Here is a 16824-nt window from a genome sequence, read left to right on the forward strand (position 1 = left end):
GGAATGGCTCCCCGGGGCCAGGAACTCATAAAGACGCATTTATACAGTGCAGCTCCCTCCTCAGCTGAAGACTCTAGTCACAAATCTAGTGATTGTTCTGGTAAGCGGGGCCTCATGTTTTCTCTACAAATACATGTTTTATTTATGCAACAGCAAAGCTCACTGGCCCCTAGGTGAAAGCCACGCTGAGGGACGTGATGTGGGAGGCGTGGTTAGAGGACGTGGTTAGAAAAACTTCAGTTTTCTGTGTCATCAAGTTCCCGGCCTGTCTCCTCACTAAGGAACAGGAATACGCCTAACCTTGACGCATGGGCTTCAGTGAGAAATAATGCATAGAACACAGCTAACCTGCTCTGAGATCACAGACGGCAGGTCACAAGGACACCTTGTTATTATGGAAACCCAAGGAGAGCATTTCCAAACGCCCATCAGTTCTGTGGATAAATCAACTCCAGGGCATCCAGCCGGCCTTCCCACTCCTTCTTCAGTTGCTTCGGTCACTGCCTACTCTGATGAGCTGTCAGTCACAGTAAGGACGCAGCCTCCACTTGAGCCAAAAATCAGTAACAACAGAAATACTAATAACTTGGGGGAAAGGTGTCTAGCTGAAGCCAGAGGTAATTAAAGCAGAATTGCCACCATTAGCTGTCATCGGCTAAAGAAATGTAACAAAGAAACCTGATTCTGACAGGTAACCTGGAGACACTTTCCTACCCCTCCCTCATCCCTCCTTCTCCCCCTCCCTCCCGCCTCTACTGTTTGTTTGTTTGTTTGTGGGAAACAGGGATGGAGGAGAATGAGAACAAGGGAGAATGAGAATCAATGAAGTCCTAACATATTTAACCACCAGGTGGCGGTCGTCAGGAAGCCCTGTGCTGCAAGCACACCCTTACAAACAGCTGTAACTGCTCAGTTAACCATCCTGTTGGCGCTAGATGTCTAAGTTTAGAATAGCTGCCTCAATAGCAAAAGAAAAAAAAAATCTGGTATAGGATTTCTATCAACATTTAAAATTTTTAAAATTATCAAGTGTTCACAATAACGTAATCAGAATTCTCATAAAAATGTAGTGAGTATAAATGAAACCACAATATTGTAAGCCAGATAGAAGCTTTAGCCAATCGTAAGCATGTTCACAGGACTGCACACCGACACAGACTCCAGGGAAAGAAATGCATGCTCCACTAGAGATGCCCAGAATATTTACAGCACCCAACTAGAAGCCAAATATGGTCACCAGCAGGGGGAAAAATGGATTACCTATTACATCTATTCAGTAGAATACACACAAACAAATCAAATTCAGCACACAGGGTCAACCAATCAGGGCAACCAAGTTGGCACATGAAATCCAGTCACCAGGGCTCTTACTACAATATTTCATTAATATGAAATTCAAAAACAGGTAAAAATATCAAGACTACTGTACACACACACACACACACACACACACACACACACACACTTTAAAACAAAACCTTTCCAAACAGAAAGAGTGGGATGCTTGGTTCTTGGCTTTTTGCTTTTGTTTTTTTGGTGACAGGTTCTCGCGGTCTGGCTGAGGCTACTCTTAAAACTCGCAATCCTCCCGCCCCTTCCTCCCACAGGCAGGTGCACCATGCCCTGGCAGACCCTTCAGCTGTCTCACAGAACAAAACTTTTATCCCCAAGAAATAAGGTCCTATATACAAAGCCACAAAGTATATTCTTATGAATTTTGCCAAGATAAATACAGAATCAAAAATAGTCAAGCTCTTTATAAATGAAATGAGACCAATTGAAGTTTTCAACAGCATCACAGCAGAATTCAGCGACGGCTGACAACCGAGCAGCTCCACCCTCAGGTTACACTGCTCCCACTTCCTGAAACAGGGGTACAGGCTGTGTCACACGTCACACGCACCTGTCAGAAAGCAAACTTACCAAGGAATTCTTAATCATTTCACTTCTATAAAATTCTGGAAGAAAAAGAAGAAAAAGAACAATAAGTGATAATGAAAGAAAACGAGGTCATTAACGAAACCCTGCAAAACTCTAAAGATGCGTTCCAGTGTGGCACCTAAAGTGCCTTTAGGGGATCTGATCCCTCTATTTTTTTTTAAGTTTTGGGGTTTTTTTCCCCCACTTTTTGAGATAGGATTTCTCTGTGTAGCCCTGACTGTCCTGGAATTTGCTTTGTAGACCAGGCTGGCCTTGAACTCAGAGACCCTCCCTCTGACTCACCAGTTCTGGGATTAAAGGTGTGTACCACCACCACCCGGAAAAATCTTTTTGTTGTTGTTGTTGGGTTGTTTGTTTGTTTTGGGTTGTTTTTTTTTTTTTTTTGGTGGGGTAGGTTGGAGGGCTCTCTGTTATCTTTATCAACTCTAGGAACAAAGATTAAATAGAAGTGAAAACATCGGTTAAGCAGATTACAAATTTTTCAGATTTTATTTCATAATTCAGCACATTCTAATTTAAACTCTTAAAAGTTCAAATTTTCTTCCATGTCTTTCCACATGTACACAGTAAATAGGTGCATACATGTGTCTTGTCATGTGGGGGTCTGAGGCTGAGGTTGTGAGTATCTGCTGTTCTCTTTAAGGCAGGACGATGTCTCAAGCTCCAAGCTTCTTCACACAGCTAGTGTGGCCCGCCAGCTTGCTCCAAAAATTCCACCTCTGCCTTCTGAGGCTGGATTATGGGTGGACGGCCACACTCACCAGGATCCACACGGGTTCCACCCACCTCTGCAGCAAGTACTTGGGCTGCTGAGCCGTCTCTCCAGCTCCCTCTGCTCTTCGTGAGCTCTCTGCCTCTCCTCAAGCATCTGTCTCTGCAGCACTCCCTCCCGTCTGCACAGAAGGAGCCAGAAACCCAGCAACCTGAGCTTGACTCCTAACACCCATCGCTTCAACTTCTTCAGGTCCACTCTCAGTTTAGAGAACTACAGTTCTTCTCTGAGCATTGAATTTCATGATTCCACAAACCTTCATCTCTATTAGTAAATGTAACAAACCCCAAAAGCAAAATAAAAATAAGCTGGAGGTTCTGAGGGGCATTCCCAACAACCCTCCGGCGTTCCACAGCCACAGGGCCAAGTCACCTCCGTGCTGCTGTCAGGGCACAGCCTAAGGGACTCCTGGGCTCCCTGCTGCTGCGGGGCAGGGTTTCCCAAGGGTGATGCACACTCCTCTGGGACGTGACACACGGACAAATGCTTGTTTCTGCTAACTGAAATGTATGCCTTGCACATCCTACTTGTAACTGGAGGCTGATAACAACGGTGCCTGTATCCAACAACCACCATCTCCTTGTCCCTGGCATAGCAGCAAACACTGGACAGATTTGGCTTTTATGAATGAACAACAAACAACACGCCCAGGTGTTCACGTGTAGGTTCTTCGAGGGACAGAAAAGTGAACCTCTTCCAGCACGCTCTTGTTAAGGCAGTTCTTTCTTTCTTTTTGCTTTTTTTTGTTTTTGTTTTGTTTTGGGAGGTTTTTAGAGGACAGGGTTTGTAATATCAATCATTGTCTCATTGCACCCAGGAGATAACAGGGTTGTTATAACGTTCAAATAAACACTAGATTAAAAATGCCTTCAGTCAGAATAAACTTCCACTCAATTTTATTCTATCCATTGAATAAAGTCATATGCCAAGTAGATCCTCAAAGGGTCCTATCAGTGCCTTATGACCAAATGAGCCACTGAAATCAAGAGCTTTTCCAGACAGCCATGCCCACGCCTAAAGGACCAGACGGCCACGCCCACGCCTAAAGGACCAGACGGCCACGCCCACACCTAAAGGACCAGACAGCCGTGCCCACACCTAAAGGCCCAGCAGTGAAGAGACTAGCAAACACAGTGCTTGTGGTGCATGCTGGTTGTTACAGCTACATTCCTTTGTTCAGTAAAAGTTTCGAGTGCCTCAACCTTATGCATAACAGAAGAAATACAAGTTTAACCCAAACTGCAAAACTATTTTCACCTCTCAGATTGGCCACCTCAATAACTCACAGTCTATTGATAAGGTTGTAGGGGCAGAAAGACACACAAAACAATTCCCACCAAGTACAATTTCGCAATACCTTCCCAAACCAAAAAAACCCTTCTCCATGTCCCAAGAACACTCCTTAGAATTTACCCAAAAGGCTAACACCGAAGAATGCACTTGTAAAGTTAGCAGATGCAGCGTTATGTACAAGAGACTGGAACGGCCAGCCCATCACAGAAGTCCTCTAGGGCACGCTGAGTGAGCACCGCTAAGAGCACAGACTCTGACACACTTGGTGTCTGTGCAAAGAACCTGCTGGGGAGGGAGTGAGGAGGTCTTATCTTTCTCCTGTTTGTGCAAATAGCTCAGGAAAGACAAGCAGGAAACAGATAACATTAGTCACCAGGGCAGACTGGGAAAGGAGGTTGATGGGATGTAGGTGAAATCTGAACCAGACTATATTACCTACCCCCAAAAATCTAAATTGAAAATAAATGGGGGGAAGGGGAGGAGAGCTGTGCCCAGCATCCTTCAGAGTATTAGAGACAGAGCAGTTAGTGACCTAAAAATGTCTGTCTCTCTGGCATTTATGTCTACAGGAAGGAGAGAGGCACTAACTAAACATACCAATGTCAGGTGACCTTAAATAACTACGGGGAAGAATAAAGGGGGAAAAAGCAAGCAAACAGACCAGTCAGAATGTGTACAAGGGTTAGTGGGCAATGAAGGAGAGCCTGCGGAGCAAAGGCCAACAGGAATGTGGAAGGGCTTGTCAGGGAGGCACCTGGAGGAAGGTGTTCAGGCCAAAGTGCAAAGTGTTCCTCACATGGAGGGAAAGGACACAGTGTGGCTGGAACAGAGAGAGCAGAAGGAGGACCAGACCTTCAGGGACAGACCCTCACGAGCAGTAGTGAGTTCTGAGGATCTTCGCCCTTTCAGAATGAGCTAAGAAACCACAAGGGCACTTTTCCCTCTTTTTGGTTTTTTTTTTTTTTTTTTTTTTTTTTTTTTTTTTTTTTTTTTTTTTTTTTTTTTTTTTGAGACAGGGTTTCTCTGTATAGTCCTAGCTGTCCTGGAACTCACTCTGTAGACCAGGCTGGTCTCGAACTCACAGAGATCCGCCTGCCTCTGCCTCCCGAGTGCTGGGATTAAAGGCGTGCGCCACAGCCCAGCCCCATGAGAGCATTTTTTGGAAATGGATAACATGACCTTCCTTTTGAACTGTGTCTGGACTGAAGTTGGGCTGGGAGGGAGGGCGTGGGAAGAGGTCATCAGGACAGCACTTCTGCCACTCAGGCAAGGGAGGACAGTGATACAGAGGGACAAAGATGTCACCAGGAAAGCATCTGCTGAAAAGTGGATGTGGGGATTAAGAGGAAGAAGACAACCCAGGAGGACTACTGGGTTTTAGCCCAGGGAATGGAGTGGTCATTTTCTCAGAGAAAACCAAAGGTCAGTGGGCCGGCACATCTGAGACTCCATCTTGAAAACGCCAGGTTGAAGTCACCTACTGACTCCAAGGGGGACGTAGCAGGCAGCTGGATGAAGGATATGATGTCAGAGGATGGAACTGGGGTGAGCTCGCAGGAACTGCACAGAGCGCTACCCTGACATAGCCATGCGAGCTGGTATTCCAGAGGAAGGGCACTTAACACTTCACAGATGAGAAAAGAGGACGGTGCAAACCAATCAGAGGGGCTGGAGAGACGGCGCAGCCGCGAAGAGCACGCACCGCTCCTGCAGGAGTGGAGTTCATGCTTACAACATTTCAGCTCCCAGAGATCCGACACCTTCTTCCAGCCTCCCAGACACAGATACCACTAGGCACGCATCCCCAGACAGACACACAGACATATACACAATTTTAAAACAATGAATCTTTAAAGGCAAACAAACAAACCCTCTCGCTGGGTATGGTGGCTCATACCTGCACTCAAAACACTTGAGTCCAAGGCAGAACTACCGGGAATTTGAGGGATGCCTTGGGTTCACAGTACACTCTAGGTCAGCCTGTGCTACAGAGAGAGACCTTGTCTCAAAAGTAAAATAAAATAATGAGAGAGAGAGAGAGAGAGAGAGAGTAATCGGAGCCAGGAGCCAGAAGAGACAAAAGACAAAAGAGCAAACACAGTCATTGTGCACATCATGTACTCAGTACTGCTCTCTGCCTATCAAAAAATTGTTAGCACAGAGGTCTTGAAAATCAAGACTAAAACAGAGCCATAAGGCATCACACTGTCTCTCAGGAACTCACTAGAAATCTGACAGCAAAATCCATAACACGGGCAACGTCAAAACTGCAATGTTTACTGCTGCTGCCACTGGTGCAGGATCACAATCACCAGCCAGTCCCGGGGCTGCTCTTTCTACAAACCAGTATAACACTGCGATTCCAATAATAACGGCCACCGTTTTCTAAATCCCCAGAATGCACTAAGTACATTTACTGTTGGCATCACAGTTGACCCTGGAGCCAGGACACAGACGTTTTATTAAGATAACCAAGGACTGGGACTGAAAAGATGGCTCAGCAGTTGAGAGCACTTGCTGCTCTTCAGAGGACCTTGTTTTGGTTCCCAGAACCCACATACGGTTCACAGACATCTGCAACTCCCATTCTAAGGGATCCGATAGGCTCTCATCTGGCTTCCAATGTAGTGCACAGAAAGCCATGCAGGGAAAGCTCACAGACAAGTAAAATAAAAATGAGTCTTTAAAAAAAGGAAAAAGATGACCAAGGACTGATTACATAGACACTTATCAAAAACGAAAAGTACTTGCCAGGTGGTGGTGGCTCACACCTTTAATCCCAGCACTTGGGAAGAAGAGACAGGCAGATCTCTGAGTTCGTGGTCTGCCTGATCTACAGAGTGAATTCCAGGATGGACAGGGCTACATAGAAAAAACAGGACTCGGAGTGGGGGGAGGGGGATATTCAACTGGGCCTGGTAGCACAGGCCTATGACTCCAGCCACTCAGAGAACCACAAACTCAAGCCCCGTCAGGGTATGAAGCAAATCCAAGGGCAGCCTACACAACCTAGAAAGACCCCCACCTCAACATCAGCAGTGACGATAGGCACGGTGCACACAGAGCGGGAGCTAAGCACCGCATTCCGTTCCCAGTACCACACACAGAGAGTTAAATGCTCCACTGTGGCCACATAGTGCAGTAAAGAACCAAAGGTATTAAGGTCTATGAAAAATGCTTTTCCCTTAATCTCTGTCCTCTGCTTTCTGGGTACACAGGGAGACTGCATCTCCCACTTTCCTCTTCACCTAAAAAGTATAATCCAACTGGTCCATGGCCAGCATAAATGTGAGTATAGCAACCATTTGCACTTCAAATCTCTGTCAAATAATCCTTCTCTTTCTTGCCTGCCAGAGACCACATAGACAGGAGCGTGGCATTGAGACCAGGAGAGCTGGGTCAGTACCAAGGCAGGGGTTGGCAAGAACTCATAAAGAGAACCAGCTTAGCATGCCAAGTTCACCACAGTAACTACGGTAATCCCCGAGGTCTGTGGTATTTGTCGTGACAACAGTAATCGTTCAGGTTAACAGCCACTTTAAGATATGCAATGGTTAGGATGAAAAATAAGAATACAGGCTGGCTGTGGTAGCACCTGTAACTCCAGCACTCAGGAGGTTGAAGCAGGAGAATCAAAGTCGGGGCTACATGAGAACCGGGACAGCCATAGCTACAATAGTGAGACCGTGTCTCAAAAACCCAAAAAAAATAAACAAATAAGACTTGATTACCTCTTGTTAAGGTGTTCATTGCCTTTTGCTTGCAAAAATCAGCGAGGAAGTGCATCTTAGCAAGCATTATCAGCTACCTTATAGGACAGGGTTATCTCTGAGGTCTCAGACCAGGGACAAACTGCACCCATTTGACATTATCAAAGCAGACGCTGGCTGCCAGGTTCTCCCTGCAGCCCTCAATCTCAGCCAGTCACAGGCCCTCCTGGCTGGCATACCTGCCCCTACCCAGACTTCTCCAGCCCCATATTGGGCGGGGCTTCCCTGCCTGAAACTGCCCTTCCCTACATAATCCAACCATTTTGATTGCCTGACCTTTTTTGTCTACCCTTTATCCTTCTGCCTCTTGGTCTGGCTCTCCCCTCCCCGCCCCCTCACGTGGCTCAGGTCGTGTCCACTCTGGACTCTCCCAGATGTCCCTGCCTCTGGCTATCTCTATCCCTCCCTTTTATCTACAATAAACCTCCTCCACCATACCTAGGAGCCGTCATATCCTTTCCTTTCTATTTCTTTTTTTTTTCATTCAATCTCAAAAAAAAAAAAAAAAAACAAAAAACATCACCCGAAGCGTGAAACCAGTGGCTGAGACAGAACGACTGTCCTTGCGTTTCTCGATCTAAACCCACTGGCAGGGGACTGCGCCCTCATTCTCCTGCACCGCCCGCCTAGTCCAACAGATGGCGCCCTAGTCCTCCCGCCTAGTCCAACCGATGGCCCCCTAGTACTTTCTACTCAGTGTGTGTCCCAAAGATGGTTGTGATCTTGACTCAAAAACCTGATCCCCTCTTAAAACTGTCGTCTCTAGAAGAATCTTCGATATAATTTCTAAAACTCAACTGGGGCTGGCGGGACGGCTCCGTGGGGAAGAGCACTGGCTGCTCCTGCAGAGGCCCAGGTTCGATTCCCAGCACCCACGCTGTGGTTCCAGTTCCAGGGATCCAATGTCATCTTCTCACCTCAAGGGCACCAAGCATACATGTGGAATGCATACACACATGCAGGTCAAATGCTCACACATAAAATAAACCTAATTTTAAAAACTGAATTGGAAGAAACCGAGCCATTCTGAAAAAGACTCCATATACATAAATCTCAGTATAAGAAGATACCAACTTGGTTCCATAAACTTGGTCCCTGAAAAGGGCCGTATTTTAAAGAAATATAAGATTAGTATAAGATACTGGACCCCCATCATTTGTTTTAAATGCTAAGGACTAGAATAGCAACATTCATAAAGGGGAAACAAACTTACCTAGCAATCAGAATAGTAACAGTAACATTAGAAAGGGGAGAAAGACTTACCAATGGCAGTCTATTCCCAGAGAACCGCCCACGGCTATGTCTCTAACAAACATCACCTGCTTGAGAAGTTTTCATAAAGCATAGCTGGAGAGAGAGGCACTACAAACCACTCCTGTGCAACAGAAGAATGTGGCAACCACCAAGGCTGGAGTCCTTACCTCTACAAATCTTTTCATTATTACACAGATGAAGGGTGAAGTAGGTATCGAGGAGCTGGGGACCATTTCTGTTGACGATATTCCGAGCAGCAATGTTCCGAAGATGCCGAAGACGCCGCTAAAAAAGAACCACAGTGAACAGGCAGTCAGCTTCTCAGTGCTCTACGCTTTGGAAGCATCCATTCATAAATAAATAAATAAATAAATAAATAAATAATAGATGGCGCAGGGCAGGTCGCCCCAGGCACTGCTTGCTGAGCCTACAACATATCCCTGTCTCTTATTTACGCCTCATCATGCCCTCCGCCATATAGGAAGCATACCTTCCTCTTCTCATTTAGTGGGCAGTCACAAGCACGGAATGGAAATAGATATGAAATATTTTAGTTCTGTGTGCAATGGGGACCAACGATCAATGGTGTCTTCCTCAACCACTTCCTCATCTGGTCTCTCCCTGAACTTGGGGCTCACTGATTCAGCCTGATGGACCGGTTGGCGAGCTCTGGGGATCTGTCTGTCTCTACCTCTCCAGAGCTGGACAGCTGGAGCAAACCACCACAGGGGCATCCCACAGTACCTAGCTTTCTGTGTGGCTGCTGGGAACTTAGACTCAGGACCTCACGCTTGGTTAGCAAGAACTTTACCAACTGATCCATGTTGTTGGCCCCTGAAATCCTTCTGAAAAGGCACAAAAACTATGTAAGTGAAATCCACCTGCAAGAGTGTTCGTATCCTTGGAACATAAACTAAACGGAGACTTGGTTTTCCCCACAGGCTTCAGGTGGTCATGACAAGCATATGCCCCTGTTGCTCAGCCTGGATGCCAGATCATTTGTACATCTACAAGAAGCCATAGAAGAAGAAGAAAATCTAAAGCAGTAGCTCGCTGGTTGTTCCAGCCATCAGCCCCCTTGACAGCAGCCAGCCAGTTTCTATTTGCTAATCTTCAGTGTCACCACACAAGATGCCTGCGTTATGTGGAGTTGCATGTCGGGAACACGAAAGCTCCGCAAGCAGAACTCTGATTTGTACTGCCTCTCTCTCTCCCTGACTGTTGGAAGACAAGCTGAAGAGCTAGCCCGATCACGGCATACTGGCAGAGCCAGGCACGGGGTACACACCTACAACCCCAGCACCTGGGAGACAAGAGACAGGATCAGCCATGTCCAGTCTAGACTACTAGCCAGGGCTACATCTGAAGACAGTTCTCAAAAGAAAAGAAAAACGATGCCCATGCTGAAGCCTGGGCATACCATGCTCGCCCTTCAGAGTGAGTTCTCTTAGAGACCTAACAGAGGCCAGCATGATGGCCCAGTGGACAGAGCGCTTGTTGAACAAGTCCCCCGAACCTGACGTGCCCACACACATCGTACATCAGACACGCGCGCATACACACACGCACACACATCATATAGACACACACATCAGACACACACATCAGACACACACACCACATACACACATCATCCAGACGCGCACACACACATACATCAGACACACACACACACATACATCAGACACACACACATCATACAGACACATCACACACACACACATCAGACACACACACCACACACACACATCATCCAGACGCACACACACATATACATCAGACGCACACACATCATACAGACACACACATCACACACACACAGACACACACATCATACAGACACACACATCACACACACACACACCAGACACACACACATCACACACACACACACACCACACACACACATACACACACATCATCCAGACACACACACACATCAGACACACACACAACAATGAATTAATGTTTAATAGGCAGCTAGTATTTAGTGTTAAACATGCTTCATACCTCCCTTCCGGCTGACAGCTCATTCTCCTAAGGAACATCCATGTTCAGCAATGCAGGAAGTCAGCTGAAAGGGCCTAGGACTTTTGTCCATTCACACGCCAGCCAAATGTTTTCTCCCTGTGTACAGTCTACAGTTCCTAGAGAAAGAAGGCCCTTGTCTAGTAAGCCTCCCTAATACTTAAGTATGAAAACTTCCAGATGGGTTCATGAACGTCTCCAGGGCTCACGCTTACCAGCAGTCTGATGTACTTTCCTTTCACGCCCTAAAGTACAGCCCACTCCCTGCTACCTGTGTCATTAACTCCTTCACTCGGAACTTTTAACTGGGAGGTAGTGGGATGACTCAGGGGTAGAGGCGCTTGCCACCACGTCCGATGACCTGAGTTCAATACCGGAAACCTACACGATGAAAGGAGAGAACCAACTCTCTAAAGTTCTCTTCTGACCTCTACACATTAGCCATAGCAGATGCATTAAACACGCGTGTGCATATTAGTTCATGCGCGCGCGCACACACACCTTCTGTAGCAACAATCACATGACATTTGTTGCATGACTGCCAATGGAAAACATTGCCCAAACTCCGCAATAAAGTGTACACTCCACCATTGTCTGTGAAGCTTCTGCAGTCTGACCTCTTCCAGGACCAACCAGAAGACATGCAGAGGGCTGGGGATGTAGTTCAGGGACGGAGTACTTGCCTGGCATGTCTCGTGCAATTCCCAGAACTCAAAGATAAATAGTCAGGGCTGAAGGGGATGACTCAGCCTACTCCTCTGGCCCTGAAGCTCGGAAGGGTAAGGACCGGAGATCTGGCTGTCGCTCTGCATCAGAGGGCAGCCGGAGAATGGAGGGAGGGACAAAAGAATCCAGACTGGGATTCAGTTCCGCTAACACATTGGCTCTGGAGAGATCTTATCAACAAGTAGCTATTACAACCCTACGAATTCACAGTAATTTCATCCCTGAGTCAGCCAAAGACCACAGGTTTGGAAAGGGCTTAGTACGGTAACTGTTAACTAATTTATCCAGGGCTGGGCCCGTAGCTCAGTGGTACAGCACCTACTGGCCTCCCAACACAAGGTCCACAATTACATCTCCAACTCTGCAGACAAAAAGACACACCGTTTGTTTTTCAATCCCACAGTGTACTTAGTAGCAAAGTACAAAGAAATAATTTGATTTGGTTTTATTTGGTCTGATCTGGTTTTGAGCCGAGGTTATGTTGAACAGGTGGGTCTCCAACCCCAGGGCTCAGGAGATTCTCCTGCTTCAGCCGCAGCTCAAAGACAACAGTCACAAGCCACCAAGCCAGATCAGAAATGATTTTCCACACCCCCATTTCTGTTGGGCGAGCTCACTACCAGCACAGCACACAAGGCTTTACAGCCAGTCAGGTCACACCTTAGACTTACAGAAACCCAAAGCCACTTCAGTAGTGACAGAACTCAACTGGGCTCCTCTGTCCCTCCCACGCGCCATCCTTCCCTTCCTGGTCCCGGGGTGTTCTGGCTTCTCAGGTGTAATGGGGCCCAAAGGAACTGAAGCATCCTCATCATGTACCTCATCACTGACGGAGACTCACCCAGGAAGGCCAAGAACCAAAAGGTGATTTTTCACCCACCAAAACCCCTTTCCTGCACTCTTGTGTAAAAGTCAAAGGACTGTAGGTCTTAAATATAATTACTCATAGATCCCCACCGTCACCAAACAAACCATCCCATGGGCCATTTCGATGACTTGCATTATGGTTTGGAAATGACATGCCACCAAAGAGATCCTTGTAGTTACTGAAGGCTTGGTCCCCAGCTAGTGCTGGATTCTAAGTGTTCTGGGGACTTTAAGAGGTACAGCCTGGAAGTAGGCCACCGGGTCACATCCTCGGGGTGTCTTAACCCTGTCTCCATCCTGTCTCTCTCAGCTTCCGGTCTGTCACAAGGTGAAGAGCTTCTGCCGCACACCGCTGCAGCCATAAGCATGGTCAGCGTGGGTGCAACAGCATGGAGAACTGTGGACTAAAACTTCTGAGTCCAATGTATCTTTCCTCCCTTTTGGTCATCCTGTCAGGCTGGACACAGTGGCCAGAGTCTAAGTGGGGACAAGCAGGAGTTTGAGGCCAGCCTGGGCTCCATGAAACTGTACCAAAGGGAGCAGGAGGAAGAAGGACAGACAGAGGACAATTAGAATGCCCCGCTAGATACTGTATCACAGCAACAAAACGTCTAACACGGTTCTCAAGTCATCAGTGAGATATTTCCAGGAGAAACTTTGAATCCAATGTGTTTAATTTACAAGAGCCAGTACAAGACCAACAGTGTATACACCACAATTGCTAATGCAAGGCCCAGCAAAGGGGAGGCAAAGGCTACGAAAAGGCAGGCAGTGGGAAAAGAAATAAGCGGTCAATGAACACACAAAAAGAATGCACAATTATGACCATCATTAAACATATGAAAACCAAACGCTCCCCCAAGGTGGCAGACGAGTTTCCAAACGTAGCTCACGGGTGCACCCATGGCCACGCTCTCTTGAATACAGTGTGACGTTGCTACACCACAATGAAGAAGCGTACCGTGTGTTCCCAGGACTGCCACACATGGCAGGTCTGTCACTGTGGCCCAAAGAATGCTCAGTGGCATGAAATCGTAAACAGAGTATGGCTTCCCCCCTCATCTTGAGATACTCGTCCTAGGAATCCCATGATCACATAGCACAGAGGACAATCAGCTGCATCGAGGGATCGAGGGACCTCACTACGTTCTTCTCTGCCCCAGCTGATCCCAGGAGGCAGCCAGACCCGCAGCCTCTGATCCTCCAAAAGTGACACCCAGAAGACACAAGTTGTTTCCACAAAACCCTGGCCAGCCTGCCAATTTAGCAGCAAAATCAATGGTTGAAGCCACTAATTTCTTTAAGTGTTACACAGCAGTGGATAACTAGAGAGCTCTGGCTGAACATGCTATTTCAGTCTCTGTCAAGGTCGACACAAGAAAAGCAGTATAAATTCTTCACTTGCAGCAAGGACCACTTAGTGATCACCAAAATTTTCCAGTACTGTTTAAAAAGCAAAAATTCAATAAACATGCTCAAATGGTAATATATCCATAACAGAAAACATATTACCATTTTAAAAAGGTCACTTAAGTATGGGTATGAAATGCCAAGGAGGAAAAATGTTAACTATTCATAGAAAGGAATACAATTATATTCCCTGAGTATCAGAGATCAGGGATCTGCAGACTTGAAAGGGCCTCAGCGTGACTTCTAAGCTTTCCGGGCACAGAGGCCGCTGCAGGTTTTTTCCAGCCTGCCCACAGTCCTTAACGACGTAAATACCAATCTCAGCTCGTGGACTGATAGAAAAGCCACCGGTGGCGTGCTGGCTGCTAGCACAGACCTTATGAGAAGGTTTCTCCACAGCGTCCACATTAGAGATGTCTTCTCATTCTCTATCCTCACTCAGTACTCCCGGCTGCATTGCCTTCTTGGCTCAGGCATTTATTCTCAGCCCAGAACCATGCTCATTGGCAGTAAGGTAAGGGCTAAGACCCAGGTTAGCTCAGGTAAAGTTGGGTTCCTGTTTGTTTGTTTTAACTTTATGGAAGACAAGAAAATGAAACCTTGGAGAAAAATTGTTTTCCACATTTCCAAAGACAGCAAAGACACTCAATCACTGAGACAGGATGCGAGCTGGCTATCAAGTCAGACCCTTCAAACACAGGGAAGCCCCTTGGGCACTGCAGCAATTTCCACCCGAGCCCACCTGAAAGACCCCTGGGGAAATCCTGAGATGAATGCTTTAGAGACCTCCAGCCCTAAGCAAGCAGTGCCAAGAGTCAATGCCACAGACTTAACCCAACTACGTATCGGCCATGAAACGCAAGCCAGTTCTGCTGGTACCAGAGCACTTTCACTGGTGTGGATCACACAGCTTCTCAGCTAGAACCTTTAACATTAACTCTGCTTTCAAATCAGCCCGAGGATTAGTTTAATGACGTCACTTCCTAAGCACTGATAAATCGTGAAACAGGCTTCGCCATGCCTAAACCTCTGACGGTCGGGCGTTTCTCTGCTTTCTACTTCTACCACCCTCAATCTTGGCTCGACCCTGCCCTTTTCCTTCCATTTGCCCTCTGCCTTGCTCTGAGGAGCAGGGCCCTGGGGTGACATCTCTTTCCCCTTCCTCCCCAGCTCAGTTCCCCGTCTTACTGGTATTGTCCTCACACTAGACTGAGGCCTGTGGTGGTGTGGGATGTTCTGATTGCAGTCTGAGGCCCCTGAGACTTGCCAATAAAGTTAAACGTTGAATCGGGGGTGGAGTCAGCAATGAGTTGACTAGAATTGGCCATAGAGAAGCCAGCAATTTGGATACAGAAGACACAGGAAGGGAAGGGATTTGAGTTCAGTGCTTCCTCTTCTTCTGGGATGAGGGAAGAGATGCATCTCTTGCACTGTCTCAGGCCCAAAAAGCAAGCCCTTAGGACTGTGGGGCTGAAGACAATAATTGAAATATCAGTAGACTCAGGTGCAGCTGCTAAGTAGAAAGAAAACCATCACTGTGGGGAATAAGATTCCCTCACTTCAAAGTACAGAATCTGACTAAGAGATAGAAATTTGAGCCCAGATGTGGCAGCACACACTTATAACCCCAGGAAACCCAGCACTAGTGAGGCAGAGGTAGAAGACCAAGCTGGAGGACCGGCCTAAGCAACATAGTGAGCTCCAGGCCAGCAAGAACCTCTCTCAGAAATGCTTATTTAAAAGGAGCCAGGCAGTGGTGGCATATCCCTTCAATCCCAGCACCACAGGTCAACCTGACAAAGGCATTTCCTCAACTAAGGTTTCCTCTTCCCAGATGACTGTAGCTTATGGAAAGTCAACAATACTAACCAGCACATATACGTCATATCAAATTCCCTATGGCCCCAAAACATTTAAATTACTGCTAGTCATAGGAATAAGAATTTCTTGTGGGGGTGGGGCAAGCATGGTGGTGTTGTTTTTGTTTTGCTTTGTTTTTAAGACAGGATCTCATGGCGCTGGAGACATGGCTCAAAGGTTAAGAGCCCTGGTTGCTCTTCCAGAGGTCCTGAGTTCAATTCCCAGTAACCACATGGTGGCTCACAACCACCTAGAGTGGGTTCTGATGCCCTCCTCTGGAATAAAATTGTACGTGCAGACAGAGCACTCAAATACATAAAATAAATAAATAAATCTTAAAAAAAAAGAAGACAAGATCTCACTACAATTCACTACGTAGACCAGGATGGCCTCAAATTCATAGAGGTCAACCTGCCTCTGTCTCCCAAGTGCTGGGATTAAGGGCGTGCAACACCATGCCTGGCTCACTATATATCTTGAAAAGCTACAAGACAATTTTTGATGTCTTCATCATAAAGAAGTAATACACACAAGTATACTTACGTCAAAACATCACATAGTACCCCATAAATATATACAACTTTTATATTTTTGCTAAAATATTTTCTTTAATTTCTTAAGCGTCAACTTAAAAATACTAAAATGGGCTGGATGTGGTGGTGCACGCCTTTAATGCCAGCACTTGGAAGGCAGAGGCAGGTGGATCTATGAGTTCAAGGCCAGCCTGGTCTAAAAAAGAAAAAAGTACCCAAAGAAACTTCTTAAGTTCAGAGATCTAGGAAAGACACAAAATTAACTTAGATGCAATAAGAGAAAAATAAGGTACTACATAAAAATGCTTTAGAGGTCAGAAAGACACTCGGTGCGTAAACTGAGTCACACATCCTGACAAACGGAGTCTCA

General features: G+C 46.6%; 1 protein-coding gene across 1 annotated transcript in view; it reads right to left on the reverse strand.

The window, feature by feature from the left end:
* The window catches only part of Uvrag (UV radiation resistance associated), a 227010-nt gene that overhangs the window by 195206 nt on the left and 14980 nt on the right, over nucleotides 1-16824 (reverse strand). Inside the window, exons 2-3 of the mRNA XM_038314080.2 lie at nucleotides 9198-9315; nucleotides 1924-1958 (exon numbers count right to left, since the gene is read on the reverse strand). Coding sequence (XP_038170008.1) covers nucleotides 1924-1958; nucleotides 9198-9315 — 153 coding nt within the window. The remainder of the gene's footprint in view (nucleotides 1-1923; nucleotides 1959-9197; nucleotides 9316-16824) is intronic.

This window comes from Arvicola amphibius, chromosome 12 (genome assembly GCF_903992535.2).
Source record: "Arvicola amphibius chromosome 12, mArvAmp1.2, whole genome shotgun sequence".
Taxonomy (NCBI): Eukaryota; Metazoa; Chordata; class Mammalia; order Rodentia; family Cricetidae; genus Arvicola; species Arvicola amphibius.